The sequence below is a fragment of the Sus scrofa genome, chromosome 5 (assembly GCF_000003025.6).
Source record: "Sus scrofa isolate TJ Tabasco breed Duroc chromosome 5, Sscrofa11.1, whole genome shotgun sequence".
NCBI lineage: Eukaryota > Metazoa > Chordata > Mammalia > Artiodactyla > Suidae > Sus > Sus scrofa.
The window spans coordinates 43,056,456-43,078,563 of NC_010447.5; the positions used below are offsets into that span (position 1 = coordinate 43,056,456).

The following is a 22,108-nucleotide window of genomic DNA, read 5'->3' on the forward strand; positions in this document are numbered from 1 at the left end:
ATCTCATATTTAATGACTACTTATTTAGACATATTTGTATTTAGAAGTTCACAGAATTGATATTTTCTCATCCTATTTGGTAGGAAGCAGTTGAGAAATATGAAGAAGTGCTACATAATTTAGAATTTGCCAAGGAACTTCAGAAAACCTTTTCTGGACTGAGCCAAGATGTGAGTATGTTTTCTTTGCTTTTCCTAAAGCCAATTAAACCACTGATTTTGAAGAAAAATGTCATTGTCTGATAATGGTATTTGGTTATCATTCATCCAACTGCTGCTAATATTTTATTGAGGGAGATGGGATTGCTACTGAAGAACTTGTGTTTCAGATTTCTAGAGTCTCAATGCATATGTTATGTGGATATGAGACATTGTGAATAAAGTATTAGTAATCTAATGGGTATTATTTCACTGTGAAATTATAGAAATCATTGAGAAGGGGGAAAAACTACTTTGACATAGCATTTATTAAAGATATTTCAGGATATAGGCTTGAAGTTTAATATAGACTTGTAGGTTTAGCATTATTTAACATAATAAGAAGCATAATTGGTAGACTCTTCTTCTTAAGATCATGACACTTATTACCAGGAAAACTTATAGTTTATGTTAAATTTAATTCAAGTCTGGTCTCACTGCTTATTAGATTCTGTGTGTTGGCAATTCACCCTTTTATCTCCTGCATATTTAATCAGTAATTAATATGATGTGTTCTTCATTGTTTTAGAATCTTAGTATTAAATAGATGGCCCTTTTAAAGATCATGTTCTAACAATTGAAATATTTTGGTAAATTTATTTCTGGGATAGGGCACATGCTTCAAAAAATAGTCTTTTCTACTTTTTTGGATACTATCTTATACGGTAAATTAAAATTCTCTATTTCTCTGGCATCATCAACAACAACAACAAAACCAAAAAAACAGAGCCCAAAACATCTTTCTTAGGCTGAAGACATCTACCATCTTAACCCTTATAATGTAGTTCTGGGTTGCTCACTTCTGGATGTCTGATTTAATTAACTTTTAAAAGGTAGTGTGAAATTTAAAATAGCCTAGTATAGATATAACCACCTTCTCTTTTATGGGAATTCTGTTAATGCAAGTCTAAGATGATATTAGCTCTTTTTGTTACCCACAGGACACTGTAACTCATGTTCACATATTCATTACTTAATGTTAACACTTTCTATTACTAAAGTTACTAAATATTTCTAGGCTATTTTAGATTTAATACTTCTTTTGCGGGTTTTTTTTTTTTTTCTTTTTTTCTTTTTCAGGGCCACACCCACAGCATATGGAAGTTCTCAGGCTAGGGGTCAAATCAGAGCTGCAGCTACTGCAGCTGCGGGTCCGAGCTGCATCTGTGACCTAGACCATAGCTCATGGCAACACTGGATACTTAACATACTGATCAAGGCCAGGGATTGAACTTGCATCCTCAGGAATCCTAGTCAGGTTTGTTTCTGCTGAGTGACAATGGGAACTCTTAGATTTAATATTTCTAAGTCTTTTTAAAAATTTTTTTTTTATTCTTGTGTGATTGATTCACTCCCCCTCCCCCCATCTGTTAAGTTATTTAGTATTGGTCCATTGTACTATAAAAACATCTTTCTTTTTTTCTTTTTGTTTTTGCTTTTACCCATGGCATATGGGGGTTCCCAGGCTAGGGGTTGAATTGGAGCTACAGCTGCCAGCCTACCCTACAGCTGTGGCAACTTCAGATTTGAGCTGCATCTGTGACCTACACCACAGCTCATGGCAATGCCAGATCCTTAACCCATTGAGCAGGGCCAGGGATTGAACCTGCAACCTCATGGTTCCTAGTTGGATTTGTTTCTACTGTGCCATGATGGGAACTCCCTATAAAAAAAATCTTTCAAATCTACCATTTGCTTGGAAGTTTCAAGTATCCTTCTATAATACTTAAAAATTCTATTAATTCTCTTTTCTCAGAGTTACCCTATCAAATTTTAGTTTTCCATTCAGTCATTTTTTTCAATATATGATGTTCTTTTCTTCTTTTTAAATCTTTTTTTAAAACCTCATCCATGTACCAGGCACCTATGTAGGTTCACTATTTTTATAGCAAAGTATCTTCAAGCCTAGTAATTTGGGGGCTCTTTTTTACTAAAGTCTTTCTTTTGCCAGGCCTCTTCTATGATAGCTTGTTTTGAGTTTGTGTAACATTGTCTTCTTTACCTTCAAACTAAAGTTGAAAGTCTTTCTGTTCAGCCCACCACATCTTCTTTATCTTCATGATAAGACTTTTGCCCTTTGGTGGGGATTTATCATTTTTAGTCATAGTTCAGAAAATAAATTTTATGATTCAATACTATTGGTTGATAGAAGTTTGTTTCAAATGTTCTTCTTTCTAAACCAATCCTCAGTTGGAAGAAGAGAAAGCAACTGTCTTCTTAGTTTCCATATCAATAGGGAGAAATAGTCTGCTGTCAATGGTTTTTGTGACATCTGATTATGACCTAGGAGTCAGCATAATTCTTACTTGATACTTGATTGAATGGATAAATTTCTTGGAGCCTGTCATGTGTCAGACAGTGCTGGGTACCAGTGATATACTAGTGAACAACAGAGATATAGTCCTGTCATCATGGAGCTGAAGCCTAAGGGGATGCAGCTAAACAAAAAGATAAGCATTTAATCTAATGCATCCTTTGATAGGGGAAGTTCAGGGTGGGCTGGGCCCATGTCCACCCTGAATCCAACCTGGGAGGTGGCTAAAGAGAGGTCTGAGGTAATCGTGTGGTATAGTCCCAAAGATGTCCTCAGCACCAAGTGCCTTTCCCTCCTCCATCATGAAACTATGTCCAGGAGAATCCGATGTCCTGGAGAGCTAGAATTGCCACCTTTCCCAACTTTCCTCTTCTCAAGCACAAACTGAGTTTGGTAAGTGTTACTGGTGTGTGTCCTGAAGAAAATATCCTTGCCCACATAACCCCCAACCAGTTCATCTCTCAGTCTCAAATCTTTACCCATTGTCCCTTGCCTCTCGTAGAAGCACAAGTCACATTAAGTTGCTTTCATACCCTGTAGAAAGAAATTAATGACGCCATAATGAATCTTTTTCTTGAGGTCCCCTCCTCCCATCTGAATCAAATAGGAGAATGAACATCTCTTTTGTAGAGTTTTAAATATTGATGCTGTATCAGAGTACTTTAACTCATCTATAGGAAAAGTCTTCTTTTAAATTTTTTTTTGTTCTCTTAATCTTCATACCTTGAAAAATATCTAATAGGATAGAAATATTACAAACGGGAAAATAACTATGGGCAGAAAAGGCCTTTTAGGTTTCTCAGTGGAAGCAGATGGTACTTTTTATTATTGGTATTTTATAAAGGAGAAGCCACTTTTGGGACCCAGGTATTATATCAGACTTTAGTATTATAGTTATGAGCTTTAAGACAGACTTAGGACTACTCAGTCTACACAAACATACATTTATTTGAGGAAAAACTTAAATTCCAGTAATTTTCCACGTATGTTTTGTTAGCTAAATATTGGAAGATAAAGCTCCATACAGATGGGCAAATTATTATGAATATCTTTTAATTTCACTTTAAAAAACTGTTGACTGTGGCTTTTTTGGCATTATATTTGTAAGATATTTTATTTCTGTTTAGTTTTCAATTCCTTATACTTTAGCCAATCATCTTTGGTTTGTTGAAAATTAACCATTTTAGTTTAAATATTTGACCTCTGGAACATGAGATTTAAAACAAAACGAAATCCTAAATGGAAGCATTTTCTTAATATAGCCTAAAAAGGCTTGATACACATAATGTGGGAAAGCAAAACCTTGGGTTTAAAAGGGACCATAGTGTTAGGGACTTTGCTTCTCATCATGGTGATAGGAATTGGGGGTCAGATATTTGTACTCTTCTGCTTCAGTTAGCTGAGACAGACCAGCTTATTACTCAGTGATTTACTTGGGTCAAAAACCAAGCAGGGGGTTAAGTGACTGTCAGTTTCACAGTCAGTGTTACATATTTGAGATTTATCATCTAATCTCAACTTTTGGGATTAAAATTTTGTAGACTAATGGGTTGCTAATATAGGGTTGTGGAGAGTTGTCAGCCTTAATTAGCTTTGTTTTAACAGCTACTTAAAGCGCAGAAGAAAGCCCAGAGAAGGGAGCACATGCTAAAACTTGAGGCTGAGAAGAAAAAGCTTCGCACTATACTTCAAGTTCAGTATGTATTACAGAACTTGACACAGGAACATGTGCAGAAAGACTTCAAAGGGGGCTTGAATGGTGCAGTGTATTTGCCTTTAAAAGAACTTGACTACCTCATTAAATTTTCAAAACTGACCTGTCCTGAAAGAAATGAAAGTCTGAGGTAAGTTAATGAAAACATTTTCCTGAAATAGGACGGACACATAACACTTTAGCTAGCTCTTTAGTTACATATATGTGTGTGTGTGTGCATATATATAACTGTATATATACATGTATGTATATACCCACACACACAATATACATATGTGTATGTGGTTATAGATATTTATTAATATACATGTAATTAACTAAGAAGGCATTAATTTGATTCATCATTGGAAACATTGGCCTACCCAGACTCAAAGTGGATGACTGTCTAGAAGGAAAGTAAATTTGAACGATCTGCTTTGTTATTGTAATATGGATTTTAAAAACAATGTCTGATCAAGTTTTAACCTTATTCAGGTATTAACCACCGTGCTAATTTTGTTTCTTCTTCAAGTTTTTTTGGTAATCATCTCAGGGTTTTTTCTTTTTTTTTTCTTTTTTTTTTTTTTGCTATTTTAGGGCTGTACCCATGGCATGTGGAGTTTCCCAGGATAGGGGTCGAATCGGAGCTGTAGCTATAGCCGCCAGCCTACACCACAGCAGCAGCGCCAGATCCCAGCTATGTCTTCGACCTATACCACAGCTCACGGCAAGGCCAGATCCTTAACCTGCTGAGTGAGGCTGGGGTCCTCATGGATCCTAGTTGGGTTCCTTAACCACTGAGCCGTGAAGGAAACTCCCATCTCAGGCTCTTTTACCTGAGAGTCTTTGCCTCCTTATGTACCACTGCTGTACTTAAATGGAGGTAAATAAAGTTTAACTTGGCCAGTATCATTAAACTGTCAAAGTGAGAATTATTTGGTGTTCTTATACTGTGAAAAAATAATAAGAAACACATCTGATAATTTAAAATATAAAACCAGCAAATTAAGGCAACCCAGTTTTTTTCTCCTCTAGCTATTCATTTGCTGTTTTTGTTTAGATTGAGTAAACTAGCTAATGAGCACAGCTCTATGCTTTTGGCTTATTATATGAAGGTTGTTTCAATATTGTATCTGTTAGCCATGCAAAAGCAGAGTTAGATTTCACTTGTCATTTGAAGTTAGTCCTATCAGTTCAGAAAGAAATCAGATACTCTTAATTACCTATATGGCCACATATTTATTTATTCCCATTCCCATAGTCCATTCCATCATCATTACCTATTTGATTGCTTCCTTCTCCTGCTTCACTTTGGTAGATCCAAGGAATGTAGCTTACTTTAATATGTGAAATATAATTTGAAAAATGAGCTGCTCTCTTTAAAGTCAAATGTGGCTCTTAATATTTCCATTCCACTCTTCTTTTATCTAGGACATATGCTTGATAATGAATGATACTACATTGATTGCTTTAAAGTCATTTTGGTCTATTCTTTAATAGTTGTGCTTGGTAAAAATCTTTATTTTAGATGTTTTAAAGAAAAAAATGCATACATTTGAGATCCATAAGTGGACATTTAGTCATTTTTTATAAAATTTCAATTTTTCATTTCCAAAGAGTTTAAAAAAAAGCCACAAAATTAACATTGACTGTCTTAACTGTTGATGGATTATATTGTATAAATTGTACTGCTCCATATATAAATATATGTACCTCTAAAGCCACTTTGTTCTGCTGCTGCTTTTCCTTGTCAGTGTTGAAGACCAGATGGAGCAGTCATCCTTGTACTTTTGGGACCTTTTGGAAGGTAGTGAGAAAGCAGTGGTAGGAACGACATGTGAGTTTTCTCTACTCTGGACTTATGCAGTAAATACTAAACTTTATGTCTAGGAGTTTAGTATGATATTGAGGGCTGAAACTGTGTCAGTCCATCAGAACTTACATGTCTGACAATACCAGATTCATTGGGAGAATGACATCTTGTTTAGTTCTGTTAAAAGCAGCTATTATATAATTGTGCTTACTAAAATGGAACCTAGGGAGAGTTTTGAAGTGGCAAGTCATTATGATTTGGGGACAAGAGCTATGGACTAGTGCTTGATCATTTTGGAGTGTTTATTCCATATTACAGTACCTATTCTGTTTAAGAATCTTAAGTCCACACATTATTAATGTCAAGGCTTATATATCATATCTGCTTTAGAAAATAGGCATGGTTTGGCTACAGAGTCTATTGACACATTGTTGTCTGTTGGTCTGGAAATGATCTGGAGAGAAAGAGTCCTTTTGCTTTCTAAATAGGCTTTGGCCAAATGACCAAGTACAAATGGCTGGACAATGAAATACGTAGTTTTGTGTACTAGCTTAGGATAATGAAAACTCTCTGGAAGCTGTAAACATTTTTGTTACTAGTGATTGCTTCCTCTTTAAAGATATTTAAGTGTGAATAATTATCTCAAAATTTCTAAGTCCTTTCAAGTTTAAATCACAGAAATTTATTTCTTGGTTAGAATGAAAAATGATACAAATACTTTGGAAACTAAATACTAGTTTAATTTTTATAAAATTAAGTGTACACTTACTGTACAACCAAGCAATTATACTTCTAGTACTCAGGAAAATTGAAAACATACGTTCACATAAGTACTTGTACATGAATGTTTATACCAGTTTATTCATAATAGCTCCAAACTGAATGCAGCCCAATGTACATCAACTGATAATTGATAAAATGTGATATAATCCAGATAATGGAATCTACTCAGCAATAAAAAAGGAATGATCTATTGATACTGCAACAGTGTGTATGAATCTCAAAATAATTATGCCAAGTTAATTATAATTATTCTGAAAGAAGCCAGAAAAAAAGAGTTCATATTGTATGATTCCATTTATATGAAGTTCTAGAAAAAAGATAACTAGAGTGATAGCAAGTCAGTGGTTGCCAGAGAGTAGGGGGAGGAAATTGATTACTAAGGGGGCATAGGGGAACTTTTTGAGTTAATGAAAATGTTCTATATCATGGTTATGGTGGAAGAAACATGACTGTTGCATCTGTTAAAACTGTACACTTAAAATGTGAATTTTGTTGTTTGTAAATTATATCTCAAAGCCGATTTAAAAAAAATCATAGTATTGTCATCATCTTCCTACGAGAAGAATAATAGGCCCAAATCAAGTATGAGAACTTTGATTAATTTGGGAATTATGTTTTTAGTGGATATTAAGAATGAAATAGACTTTAGATCTATTTATGTTGAAGCAACTTTAACATCATTTTAAGATTTTTTGGTGATGTGCTAAGAGTGAAATACAGCGTAACTAAAGAGTAAAATCTTAATCATAGAATTTTGTACTATAAAAATTCTTTAGAGATTGTCCAAGCTAGGTTTTTCTAAAGGTTATGTTTCAGAAGCTATGTCGTTTTACTTTAAGTACTTAGGGAAGATAGACTAATTGTTAGTTCTGTTGTCTTGGGGGCAGATGGGAGAAGTGACTTTTCTCCCAGCTCAGGGAATAGATGTGTGCTTTTGTATTGTATGAGATTCTTTGATTGGATTCTCTGATGTTTAGTCATTTTTCAAGTGGTCTAAATGGAGGCCCAGAGAAACTTAAGTGACTTGCTAAATTTTGGGATTCTGATTTTTAAAATTTCTATTGATTCATTATGATGTAGAGATGAACTGTGTATTTTTTTTTTCATGGTATAACCAGTTCTTTGAATACCCCCAATGTAAAGTATTATAAGGATGTACTACATGTAGGATAAAATTATATTAGGATTTCTTTTCCAAATAATTTTCCAAAAACTATTAGGTTATGTGATAACTAAGTCTTAATCACTCTTTCTTAGACAAACACATGAAAGATCTACTGTCTAAATTGCTGAACTCAGGCTATTTTGAAAGTATCCCAGTTCCAAAAACTGCTAAGGAAAAAGAGGTATCATTGGAGGAAGAAATGCTAATAAAATCAGAGAAGAAAAAACAATCATTGAAGACTGAATCTGTCAAAGAGTCAGGTTTGTTGTCATCTCTGAATTTCTTTATAGTGGTTTCATTTTTTAACACTTAAAAATGAGTCAGATTATTGTAAAATGACTGCTTTAGTTTAATTTTATTTTCTACATGCATGGAAATCTTTACTTGCCCCAGGGTAAGCCTAGGTTTAGGAAACATCTCAAGGGTTTACTGCTGTGATTTGCAGAGTGAACCTTAATAAAAAATTAGGTTACACTTTGTTACAAAAGAGTATACTGTTAAAATGAGGCATTTGTAGAATTTGAATGAGTCTCTGTTAAACTATTAGGATAATTCCATTTAAAATTGTTTGAAACATAAGTTATAATAGAGTCCCATACTATAGCAGAACAAGAATGTAAATAACCTGAGGTTAACATTGGAAAAAAAATTGCTAAAATCAGTAAAAGGATATACATATGTATAATTTTTTCTTTTTTGCCTCACCCTTAGCATGCTGAAGTTCCCTGGCTAATGATCAAACTGAGCCACAGTGTCACTGAACAACAACAGTGACCACACTGGATCCTTAACCCTTGCCACAAGGGAACTCCATATTTTTCAAAATTCCACTTTTCTTGGGAAGAAATATTTTGAGTAAATGGCACTTTTGCTATTTATTGTTAAGGCTGGATTTATTTAAAAAGTATCACTTCTAAGGAGGTAATTTAGGCAGCATTCTGGTAACCACTAGCAAGTTACAAGTATTTCTTTTCAAATATTTCTTCCTGTGGTGTATGGAAGTTCCCAGACCGGGGGTCAAATTGGAGCCACAGCTGCTGGCCTACACCACAGCCACAGCCACACATGATCTGAGCCACATCTGTGACCTAGGCTGCAGCTTGTAGCAATGCCTGATCCTTAACCCACTAGGCGAGGCTAGGGATTGAACTCGCGTCCTCATGGGTGCTATGTCGGGTTCTTAAGCTGCAGAGGCACAAAGGGACTCCGATAGTCTTATTTTCAATCAGAAAACAGTTTTTACTGCAACTTGACTTTAGAAAAATGTCTTATATAAGGAGAGCTTCTAGCTTCAGACCACATGGTTTTGACCAACACCCAACAGTGAGAATTACTTCTGCCATGAATATACTTAATTGCACTATTTTTCTATTGCTCCTCTGAAATTTGTGGCTAGAATGAATTATAGTGTAATCAGTCTAAAAACTTTAGTTTACTTATTTATTTAATATTCCTTTTATCTTCTCAGAGTCTCTTTTGGAACTTGCACAGCCAGAGATACAACCACAAGAGGTAAGGTACTGAAAGAGCTTTCAGTCAATTTTGGTTTTTGAGACTTTTATATCATTTTGTGCCTAGGACCTGAGGCTCTGGAGCTAGAATCCTGACTCTGCAGCTTATTAGCTCAATAACCTTGGGCAAGATATCTAGCCCAGCTGTGTCTCTTATCTTCCTACATTAAAATGGGTGTAATAATAATGCCTGTCTCATATGGTTATTGTGAGGATTAAAGGAGTTAACTTAAATTCTAAATTACTTACAATTTGGCCTAGCACACAATAATTGCTTGTTAGATGTTGTTGTTGGTTTTGGCCTCTATATTAGAATTTAAAGATGGGTGGGATTTTGCTCTGTCTTGAATTTATTCACATTGGAAATAGATGAGGGTATTTGTTCTCTTTCTGAAACGACATTGGAATTCATGGAAGCAGAAAAGAATGAAAGAAGCAAAATCACAATATGATTGCTATATAATGGAAATAAGGAAAGGCTGGTAATTCAGGAAACATAAGACTTCAGGTTAAAGGGTATAACTTTGTGTAGTTGAACTATCCTCTGCCTTAACAGAGGAATCAGGTGGGTGGAGTGGTCCTAAGGCTGGCAGAGGCAGAATAACCCTGATAAAAGAGCCCCAATCAAGCCAATGTGGTACCACCATGTGCACTGCTTACTAGTCTTAGGTGAGTCAAATATAGATTGGTGCTTTTGAAGTATCAAAGTTTGTATTTCCGTTAATCAAGGGGAAAGAATTGACGAAAAAGCAGGATAGTCTTCAAGTAGAATAAGGATAGAAGTTTCCTGTTAGCCAGTGGCTCAGACCAGTGGACAGAGGAATATTAGTAGAGTTCAGTATTACCCTCAAGGTCTTTTATAGACTTTGTGATTTGAGTACAGTTTTTTCTCTGGTCTAGTTTCTTAACAGACGCTACATGACAGAAGTAGATTATTCAAGCAAACAAGGTGAAGAGCAATCTTGGGAAACAGATTATGCTAGAAAACCAAATCTCCCCAAATGTTGGGATATGCTTACTGAACCAGATGGTCAGGAGAAGAAACAGGAATCCTTCAAGTCCTGGGAGTCTTCTGTTAAGCACCAGGAGGTATCAAAGCCTGCAGTTTCCTTAGAACAGAGGAAACAAGAGATTCCAAAACTCAGGTCCACTCTGCAGGAGGAGCAGAAGAAGCAGGACATCTCCAAAACCAAGCCAACTCCTAGCCAGTGGAAACAAGAAACTCCTAAGTCCAAAGTAGGATATATTCAAGAGGAACCGAAGAAGCAGGAGACACCAAAACCTTGGCCAGTTCAGCTGCAGAAAGATCAGGATCCAAAGAAGCAAACTCCAAAGTCTTGGACACCTTCCCTGCAGAGTGAACAGGACATTACCAAGTCATGGACCACTCCCATGTGTGAAGAACAGGATTCAAGACAGTCAGAGACACCAAAATCCTGGGAAAACAATGTTGAGAGTCAAAAACACCCTTTAACACCACAATCACAGATTTCTCCAAAGTCCTGGGGGGTAGCTGCAGCAAGCCTCATACCAAATGACCAGCTCCTGCCCAGGAAGTTCAATACAGAACCCAAAGATGTGAGTTGATTTGTATTAGTCTGTTCCTGTCAGTATAGGCATAAATAAAGATTTGTGATAACGGTAATTTAAAAGTTCTCTTTAGGAGAAAAATCAGTAAAACTTATGTTATTAATATATTAAAGCATTTCACTTAACTCTTTAATGTGTAATTTGTTTTCCTTAGAAAACTGGAAACAGACTTAGTCTGTCTTTTGCACCTAATCCGAGAGGAAATTTTCAGTTAGAAAATACTGTTTCAATGCTCAAATTTTAATGACGTGGTGTGACATCAGAAGAGTGGGTGGATAGTTCAGGAATTCTCTGGTGGCTTAGCGTGTTAAAGATATGGTGTTGTCACTGCTGTGGTTCTGGTTACAGCTGTGATGCATGTTTGATCCCTGGCCCAGGGACTTTTGCATGCTGCAGGTATGGCCAAAAAAAAAAAAAAAAAAAAAAAAAAGTGAACAGTTCAGAGAATACCATCATGTGAACAAGTGAGAAATGTAAGTGCATGTCACAACATGGGAGACCTTTTCCTGACAGAAGTTACATTTTTCTGTATTCTCTTCCTTCTCTTTCACTTATTTGCATTCACTCAGATTAACCTGTCCTGTTTGAAGAAGGTGAAGAGAAGAAACAGGAATCTTTCATGTTTTGTTTTTGAAGGAGCAGTAGTTGGGGAAGGATCTGAATTAATTCTCTATTTCTGTTCCAAAATAAGAATTTTCTGGAGATGAAAAGTACAGGTGTTAAATAGTCTGTAATTAGGTTTGGAGCAGGAGATTTAGTTCAAATATAAGGCCTTATTCTGTTTAACGAAAAATAACCCTTATTCTGTTTTAAGAAAAAATATTATCTTCTTACCTGAAAGCTTATAATGAATAATCCTTGGATAGAATCCTAGCTAGTGTTGTCTTTTACTAAAGTGTGAGTTATTTACCAGTGTTTCAATGCAAACTTGTTGAAGATGTGTTGCCACCTTGTTTGCTAAGAAATGTGAACTTGCTACCCTTTCAGTGTTCTCATCTCCGTCTAGTAATGTGCCCTGGACTTCCATGCCATTTCAGCCAGAGGCTTTCCCATAAGTCTCTGGTTCTCTAACAGTCTGAAAAACATTTTGCTTAGGAAATTCGAAGTATTGCATTTTATAAATAAATTACCCCACCTCAATTTTACCCTATGGGGAGAGAATTTTAGTTATTCGTCCCCTTTAATTCTCCTTTCTTCCTCTTTAAGTGGTAATGTAATTTTAGCTTCTTTCTGACGCTGATTGGTAGCGTACTAAGGTACTAATTTTCTGACTGGTAGCCTTATTTCACTGGTCAGATATCACATGACAGTAATTGTAATATGACTATTTTAAGAAATTTATTTTTAAAAACCCAGTTTAACACTGCAATAAAGCAGTTTAAAAAACGCAATTAAAAATTCCACTAGGTATAGCAATGCCAAGTCTTTACCACACCAGAATGATGATACCATGCAATTTGCTGAATAGTATTTAAAATAAGGGTGTTTACAGAGTTCCCTTGTGGCGCAGTGGGTTAAGGATCTGGCTTTGTCACTGCAGTGGCTTTGGTCACTGCTGTGGTGCGTGTTCGATCCCTGGTTTAGGAAATTCTGTATGCAGTGAGTGTGGAATAAAAATGATAACAACCAAAAAAAAATCAAGAGTATTTAGTTGGACAGACCAAAACTCCTTTAATTTGTTTCATGGCAGAGACATCATTTTATTGAAATTGCTGGGTCTTTCAGTGACTGAGAGCAAGTTTCTCTATATAGTACAATATTTGTCTATATTGCAATCTTTCTCTATATAGTACAGTATTTGTCTGTATTGCAGTCTCAGCTGCCTGGAGCATGCATGCCTAAGTACAGTCAAGGGCAAAATAGAGTTCAAAGCCAAAAGACTAGATAACATGAAAGAAATCACTGAAGTTTGTACTTGTCTCCCAAAAGAGCCTTTGATATGTTCTTGTAGGGTGTATTTACTGTTATTTTATGACACTGTTGATAAGCTTAGCTGTGTGACTTCCCAGTGAATTTGAAGGTGGAGAAGAGGCTCTGGTAGGGACAGGCTTGCTGATATCTATAAGAAATAACTATAAACATTAGGTCTATTTCAGGCTATGCAACAGTGTTAAGAAATTTAGCATGAGGGCTAACCACCTTCTAAACATCTATAGCCCACCCCCCGCCACCCCAACAAAGTATACTTACTTTATAACAAAACATAGGAGTTCCCGTCATGGCTCAGTGGTTAACGAATCTGACTAGGAACCATGAGGTTGCGGGTTTGATCCCTGGTCTCGCTCAGTGGGTTAAGGATTGATGTTGCCATGAGCTGTGGTGTAGGTTGCAGAACGCGACTCAGATCCCACATTGCTGTGGCTCTGGCATAGGCCAGCAGCTGCAGCGGCGATTAGACCCCTAGCCTGGGAACCTCCATATGCCGCACCCCTAGAAAAGACAAAAAGACAAAAAAAAAAAAAAATACAATAGTGAATTGCCTCAGTTTTAGGATGTATGTATATACATTTTTACATTTTAATGTTTCTGAAATCAAATATGTCCTAAAAATGGGATGGATATTCAATGTGGTAGTAGTAGTTTCTTTCCCGGGGGGGAAATCATTGATGTGTTATATATTATAGTCAGTAGCATCTTATAGAGGATGCAGGGTAACTAATGTCCATAATGAGAGAACTTGCCATCAAAAAAGTTCTGTTGTTCTGAGCCTTCCCTTTAAAAAGGTATTTAGAAAGATGTCCCATTAATGTTCTGAAAAGGGAAATGTGTTTAACATTAAATTCCTTAGAAATGCATTTATGTGGAGATTCTTTACCTAAGCTAAATCTTTAAATGAACAATGCTATGTGTTTTGATTTCATTAAGATGTATTAATAAGCTGAGTTTCCTGAATTAGGCTATTGAATTTGGATTTCACTCTTACACATTATGGATTTATCTTGTAGGTGCCTAAGCCTATGCATCAGCCTGTAGGTTCTTCCTCTACCCTTCCAAAGGATCCAGTATTGAGGAAAGAAAAACTGCAGGATCTGATGACCCAGATTCAAGGAACTTGTAACTTTATGCAAGTATGAGTCGTTCTTAAATGGATCTTAAGTGATATGATACTAGCTTCTGATATGAAGCATTATAATGAAGTTGTTGTTAAGAGCATAGATTCTGGTGTCCAGAATGAGTAGAATCTTGACCCTGCTACCTCCTAACTCTGAGAGTTTAGGCAAGTTACTGAACTCTTTGCCTCCATTTCTTTTTTTTTTGAAAAATGAGGGTAATTGTTCCTAATCCTGTTTGTCGTGAGTAATAAAATGAATTAAACATGTAAGAAACTTGAATGTTCAAATGACATTACTGCTGTAGCTCATCCATAATTTCCACTTAGATTATGGGAATCTATGCTATGTTTGTCATTCTGGTAGGTGCCATTGTGTGTAGATGATTATAATGTTCATTGCCTTCAAGGAATTTATATCCCAATTCCATATAATTGTAAACTTGTGTTAATAGTTAAATGCTAAATTCTGTTATGCAGACTCTTACAGAATTTCAGAGTAGTATGATATTCCTGAGGGATGAAGTAGGCAAATAAGAGGTTTTTGTACAGTAAAAAGATTTGAGACTTGTATAATCTGTGGCAAGTTATTTAGCCTCCAGCTTTCTACTTATTTGTAAAGTGAAGAAATTGCTTACTTCATAAGATTATTTGATGATAAATAAAAGATCTACAATGATCAGTCTAGGTATGTAAGTTAAACACTCAGAATGTTGGAAATGTTTCTGGGAGAATGAGGCTACACAGATGTGGGAAGAGAATGGCTTCTTGTCATGAAACTGTCTAGGAGCATGAGTTAGTTTAGTGGCTGAGATAAAATAATTAGACCCTCTCAATGGTTGGGTATAATAAAAATGAGAGTTCAGTCTCATTAGAATTGATGTTTAAGACCTCAAGTTAGGAATTTCTTTTCCTAACTTTGCCTTTGAATTAATTTATAGTTTTGATACTTGGCAGTCTTGAGGTTTGACTTTCGATTTCATTTTTAACTCTTAATTTCTTCTCCTACGAAGACTAAGTTATTAACATCTTGAGATAGTTATTAGCTAGATTCCTAGAGTTGATAAGCAGTGGACAACATCATAAAAAATTTAATGGTAATAGCTTTACCAGGAGGCAGTAAGCTTTGTTTCTACTCATTATTTAAAATCTTGTCTTTAGGAATCTATTCTGGATTTTGACAAACCTTCAAGTGCAATTCCATCATCACAGCCGCCTTCAGCTACTCCAGGTAGCCCAGTAGGTATGTCATCATTCTTAAGACTTGGAACAAACAGCTCTAGGTCTAACAATTATTTCTTTCACAAATGATTTTACTGCAGATTGTCTTAAGGGTAAACTATATCTAGGTATTTATTCTAAATGTGTCCATCTGTTATTAGAGTTATATATGAGTGAATTACCAATAGGATGTTACTGTACTTAACTGACCTGTTTGCATTTTAGAGAAAATCTCCAGATGGGTGAATAGAAGTACACAGTAGCTGTTTTTGCTATTTTTTATGTTCTTTGAGTGAATTCTGACTAGAACTTGCCTGACCCGCATTTGACTCTATAAATCTAGAGTGGAGGCTTTTGGATTCTAACTATGAGTAAAGTTACATCAGTGGTATTTATTGTACTGATTACCACAATAACTAATGATGGAACCCAGATATGAATCTGGATCTGATGCTTCAAACTTTAGGCTTTTTATTCTACACTGTTTTATCTCTGGGGAGGAATAACATAATCAAAGCCATAGTCCAGCTGTAGTGACCAGCATGCACCAACCAGAAGACTGGTGCAATACTTTCTGGGCAAGGTAAGGAGAAAGAAGTGAGAGTAATTAACAGAAGTGATAGACATTAATGAGAAGCTAAACTGGAACTAAGTAATTGAAAAGTATATTATTTTAAATAATCAAAAAGAAAAAAACGGAAGAGACAGATGACCCCTGCTAGGACTTATTTTGAAACTTGTAACTTAAAGTGTATCAGCTAATTGCTACTCATGATAGTTCAGATTTTTATCTTCTATGTTACAATTACCATTATTTTTTAAAGTCAAAGTTCTTTTTTCTTGGAAGCCTTGAAATGCTGCTTTTACCCATTTAACCTTAAAGCATCATTATGTATCAGAGTTGGAACTAGTGCCCTATTCTGTAGTCCTCTCTGACTCTTTTTAGAGCTTTAATAGAAAGGACTTGACACGTAGTCCTTCCAGATACTGCTTTGTTTTATAAAGCATAAGCTTTAGCTTCCACCCAGTTGATATACATAAACTTTTCTCCTCCCCAGTAATTTACTGTTGATTTCACTCTTTGCAGCATCTACAGAACAAAATCTATCCAATCAAAGTGATTTTCTTCAAGAGCCGTTACAGGTAACTTCTCCAGACTAATTTCTCATTTACTCTTGTTGCTATTCAGGGAAGAAACTTGCTTTGGCAAGAATATTCAGACTCATGCATCCTAACATACCTAACTCAATTATTGAAAATGTTCTACGAGTATCTAGTTTTTTAGATTAAGTATGAGGAGGCTGATTTTAGTAAGGAAAGAGCAAGCCTGAAGAATTCAAAGGTAATTTGGGAACCTAAATCACTTAGTATATTGGCATAGTAAAGGGTCCAAAGAGAGAAACTAATTTTGTTTAACTCTTGGTTAGCCAGTCCCACATATAACAGCTGATATCCTGATGAGCTAATTTTCACAGAACACACTTAGAAAAATAAAGGGGGCAAATCATTGGGATCTCTAAACGCCATGTTTCATTTTCATCAATAGTAAGTTCAAGGTGTTTTCTGTTCATTACCTTAAAATTTTTTTCTTTCTCAGGATCTTTCTGAAAACCTTATGGCAATTTTCTAGATGGTAGCTGCTTGACACTACGTTAAATATTTTGACCAGGTGGTTCCACAGTTACTGCTTTCCCTTCCAAAACCTTCTGAGTAAATACCGTTTGTTTACAGTGGTTTATATTTAGTTTGATAAGATGTAGTTCAGTTTTCAAAATGTATTTATTGAGCAAGATCCCTCACCCCACTCACTGCTTTAACTAAAGAATTTCATTTTATCTGTTCTAGCTATTAGGTTCTATATGAAGCTTTCAATTCACAAGTTAAAAATTTTTGAAAAACTATTAGTCTAGTTTAGTAGATCTCAGGGGCAGGCCTATAGGATGGCTGCATCAGAATTATTTTGTCACTTAAATAAAAGTATAAACCATTGACCCTTGAATGAGATGGGTTTGAACTGCTTGGGTCCACGTATATGCAGATTTTTTATTATTATTTTTTTTTTTCTAAATACACACGGTACCACATATCTGAGGTTGGTTTGAACTGAAGTTGTGGAACCACAGGTATGGAGGGCGCACCATGGGACCTGAGTGTCTGTGAGTTTTGGTATCTGTAGTGCCTCCTGGAACCAATCCTCTGTGGGTGCTGAGGGATGCCTTTGTAGATCTGCAGGATCAGAATTTCTAGGCATGTTGTTTAGTCATCTGTATTTTTAATCTGCTCCCTGGGTAAATCGGCGCATCCATTTTTAGGAACCACTGACCTCCAACATCATGTTTATTCACTAGCACCTAAAACTAACTCCTGCTGGGCAGTCTGCCCGAAAAAGGGCAATATATTTGGAAGCAGGAACTGCCATAGCTTCTAAATAAATACTAATGTAAAGAATGTTTATCTTTTTTGTTGCGTTAACCTTTTAACTAAAATACAAAGGTCCTTTAAAGCTTAAGTGGCTTAAGTTGCTTTAATTTAGCATCTGTGAATCTTTTTTGTGATAATGGAGTTAGTTATAGCCCCATAACAGCCAGTCACACTTATTTTGAGCAGTTGTCTCATTGTTTTAATGAGAGGGCTAGAAGAAAGGCCTAGTTTTAGAAACACTCTGGTTTTACAATGATTCTAATATTTTTGTCAGGCCTAAATTATACCTGTGTATTTAGGTATATAAAATGTTCTAAAGGATTTCAATTTTTTTTTCATAAGACCTTTTTAAAACTTGGTCTCCATCTCCTTCCCAAGAAGTGGCATATCCTGATGAACTGTTCTAGAAGGTCACTGTTCTGATATTTGGTTACCATTAATTAGTTCCACTTCACCTGTTTTATTGCTAAGGCTTCTGAGAACTGCATTGAAGCGTTTAGATAAAAGGGGTGGATTCACTGACATTTCAGAGCTTGTGATTGGTAGAATTTTATAGATCTCTGTTACCATAGCATTCCTTCTAGCTTCTCTCTTCGTTTTTTGTTGGTTATAGTTGTCACAGCCTTAGTTCCTACTGTGCTTTTTCCCAGTTTTTGTTTTATACATATTATTAGCCTCAGGTTTTTTTGTTAGAATTTTCATGCCACGGTGATTTATGTAGAGCTTATCCTTTCTGTTATATCTATTTCTACCTGCTTTTTTAAGACACTAAGAGCACTTAGAGTAAAAGCATAGTTACCATGATCCCTGGCAGACCCATGCCTCGAGTGTTAATGTACCCTGGGCACATCTCCCAGTGATGGCGGATGGTTCCTGGCGGTCTGGCCCCAGGTTTCCAGGGCCAAGATTCTTGGTAAATGAGAATGGGATTTGATGTGTAGCTTTGGTGACCAGGCCTAGAAAGGCAATGTAGCTGACTGCTTACATTTGAGTCTCAATTCTACCACTGAATTTTAGTGTGATCTTGGGCAAATTACTTACCTTTCTTTGTTTCTGCCTGATTATGAATAAGATAGGAATTGTTTTACCCACTGCACAGGGCTATGGTTAGGAGTTAATATACACACGTTAAAGTGTTTAGCATAGCATTTGGCAGTAGTTGAGTGCTCAACAAGAGTAACGTGTGAGGGAGCCCAGGGTTCAAGAACTATCAAGTGAGCCAAGCATGCCTTTTACAACATTTTATATCTTCTTGTGTCTAGGCTGCTGCTTCTCCAGTAACTTGTAGCTCAAATGCTTGCTTGGTTACTACCGATCAGGCTTCTTCAGGATCTGAAACAGAGTTTATGACCTCAGAGACTCCTGAGGTAATATGAGACCAATTGTCTTAATTTCTTTTCTGTCTTAAAAAGAATAGCAGAACCAGCTTATTGTATGAGTTACAAGCATGATCAGTTTAATGATTTAACATTTATACCTTACTAATGTTTGCTTTCTATAGATGTTGTAGTCCTGGAACCCAAAAGGTAACTTTAACATTGTGACCTTGCCATATAAATAGACTTAATAGCATATTATTGCCTTATCCGATACAATAAATATGTCCAAACTGTTAATGGCAGAAAGATGAATATTTCTAGGTAGGAGTATGCTTAGTTTGAGTTTCTCACTGTATTTTTTTTTTTTTTTTGCTTTTTAGGGCTGTACTCGGGGCATATAGAGGTTCCCTGTAGCTCTGATTCAACCCCAGGCTAGGGGTTGAATCAGAGCTACAGCTGCCGGCCTACACCACATTCACAGCAATGCCAGATCCGAGCTGCATCTGCAACCTACACCAAAGCTCACAGCAATGCCGTATCCTTAACCCAATGAATAAGGGCAGGGATCGAACCTGTAACCTCATGGTTCCTAGTCGGATTCATTAACCACTGAGCCACAACGGGAACTCCAGGTTTGGCTTTCTTTTTTTAGATGTCTAACTTAGGTATCTACTAGTAAGACTTTAAAATAGAGACAAATTGGAGTTCCTTCGTGGCTCAGTGGATTAAGGATCCAGCGTTGTTGCTGCTGTGGTGCACATTCAGTTCCTGGCCTGGGAACTTCCACATGCCACTGGCATGGCCAAAAAGAAAAAAAATTAGAGACAAATTAACACTGACTAAGCAACTAACTCAAGGGTTTTCTTAAGCCTGATTCTCTATGAATTTGGAGTAATATTAGATTCCGAACTGGAAAATACCATTATAGGGTTTGAAAAGGACTAGTTACTCATAAAAAGTTCAGCCCCTCCTCTGTTAGACTGATTAATAGTAAGACTCTCACTTAGTCAGCAAGCTGTGCAAAGCAAATGCTAGTGTGCATCCTCAGCAATTGAGAGTTGAAATTGTAAGCAAAAGCTATTCTTTTGCATTCCTGTGTCCAGATGTCATTCTATAGAACTTGCTGACTTATGCCAGTCTGGGGTTTAGTGTAAGTTAACTGCTTGTTGTATGGCAGGTAATTGACTGATACTGCATTTCTCCTCCCTAGGCAGCAGTTCCCTCAAGCAAGCAGCCGTCTTCACTAGCTTCTCCAAATCCGCCCATGTCAAAGGGCTCTGAACAGGGCTTCCAGTCACCTCCAGCAAGTAGTAGTTCAGTAACCATTAACACAGCACCTTTTCAAGCCATGCAGACAGTGAGTATGAAACATGAATGATGATTGCAGTTCATTATTCCTGTTAAAAAGGCATTGTTTTTCTTAATATTGGGTACTATGTGAAAAAAAATGCCTTTGTATTACTCTTATTTGGGCTGGTAGAATTTGCATTTGTCCAGTGTTTGTGATGGAAGAGTATTAGATCCAAAGCCTCAATCATTTCAAATGGCTATTTTATCAGAACATTTTCTTCTCTGAAAATTAGTAGTAGACAAAGCTGAGGACCCATATTAAGCAAAGAAAGTGTGGTGAGGAACATACTTTTCTATAAATAACTTAATAATACTAATCATTACTGATATCATAGTAGTGATGTTCCATGGCATCAATAACCTGTAATAGAGGACACTTACTTGTATGTTCTGTCACTGTTAAACCTTTCATTTGATTTCATCTTGATGTCATGCTAGATTTTGGAGAATTGGTCATATTTGTATAGTATTTTGAATTACATATTCCTTTACAAATTGTAGTTTAAAACTTAAGGTAATATTACAACAAGGTTTGTATGTTTCTTCTATAAACCCAGAATAGTATAAAACTGTTCTTTAGGAAAAAAGCAAAAACTCTTGGCCAGTAAGTACCCTTTCTGATGGTGTTTAATGTCCCACTCCAGGTAATTTTGGGTGATGGTGGTTGGCTGGAGCCAGTGGAGTGGCAATGGAAAGCAGGCACGATGCAGAGCAATGGGCTGGAGAATTTAGACACCAGAGTTCTCTAATCTTATTACTTCCTGCTTGGCCACCTAGAAAAGTTTAGTGTCCTTGCTTTCCCTTTATCTCCTGTCAGTCCATCCTACACAGAATTGCCACATTGGCTTTACTGACTTTTTCTTATTCCTAATTAAAAGCAACTAGTGGTCCATTACAGAAGGAAGTTGAAAATTCTTTGCCTGACACTCAAAAAAGTAGAGACTCTGGTATAACTTCGCAGACTGGTCTCCTGGGCTTGCCTTGTACATTCTTGTCACAATGTCTTTTTTTTTTTTCAGTCATATTCTTTTTTTTTTTTTTTTATTTTCCCACTGTACAGCAAGGGGGTCAGGTTATCCTTAGATGTATACATTGCAATTACAGATTTTCCCCCACTCTTTCTTCTGTTGCAACATGAGTATCTAGACATAGTTCTCAATGCTATTCAGCAGGATCTCCTTGTAAATCTATTCTAGGTTGTGTCTGATAATCCCAAGCTCCTGATCCCTCCCACTCCCTCCCTCTCCCATCAGGCAACCTCAAGTCTCTTCTCCAAGTCCATGATTTTCTTTTCTGAGGAGATGTTCATTTGTGCTGGATATTAGATTCCAGTTATAAGTGATATCATATGGTATTTGCCTTTGTCTTTCTGGCTCATTTCACTCAGGATGAGATTCTCTAGTTCCATCCGTGTTGCTGCAGATGGCATGATGTCATCCTTTTTTATGGCTGAGTAGTATTCCATTGTGTATATATACCACATCTTCCGAATCCAATCATCTGTTGATGGACATTTGGATTGTTTCCATGTCCTGGCTATTGTGAATAGTGCTGCAATGAACATGCGGGTGCATGTGTCTCTTTTAAGTAGAGCTTTGTCCGGATAGATGCCCAAGAGTGGGATTGCAGGGTCATATGGAAGTTCTATGTATAGATTTCTAAGGTATCTCCAAACTGTTCTC

At 36.3% G+C, this 22,108-nt stretch overlaps 1 protein-coding gene across 21 annotated transcripts in view; it reads left to right on the top strand.

The window, feature by feature from the left end:
• The window catches only part of CAPRIN2 (caprin family member 2), a 44,735-nt gene that overhangs the window by 13,546 nt on the left and 9,081 nt on the right, over window positions 1-22,108 (top strand). For 14 of the 21 annotated variants that reach the window (XM_021092109.1, XM_021092102.1, XM_021092113.1 and 11 more), the window contains exons 4-14: window positions 84-170; window positions 4,117-4,355; window positions 5,959-6,041; window positions 8,058-8,225; window positions 9,434-9,477; window positions 10,377-11,054; window positions 14,012-14,134; window positions 15,277-15,358; window positions 16,424-16,479; window positions 19,020-19,124; window positions 20,287-20,433. In XM_021092109.1, the coding sequence (XP_020947768.1) occupies window positions 84-170; window positions 4,117-4,355; window positions 5,959-6,041; window positions 8,058-8,225; window positions 9,434-9,477; window positions 10,377-11,054; window positions 14,012-14,134; window positions 15,277-15,358; window positions 16,424-16,479; window positions 19,020-19,124; window positions 20,287-20,433 (1,812 nt within the window). Of the gene's footprint in view, window positions 1-83; window positions 171-4,116; window positions 4,356-5,958; window positions 6,042-8,057; window positions 8,226-9,433; window positions 9,478-10,376; window positions 11,055-14,011; window positions 14,135-15,276; window positions 15,359-16,423; window positions 16,480-19,019; window positions 19,125-20,286; window positions 20,434-22,108 lie in introns of those variants that run through there. The other 7 variants (XM_021092117.1, XM_021092118.1, XM_021092119.1 and 4 more) reach the window with 4 other exon arrangements.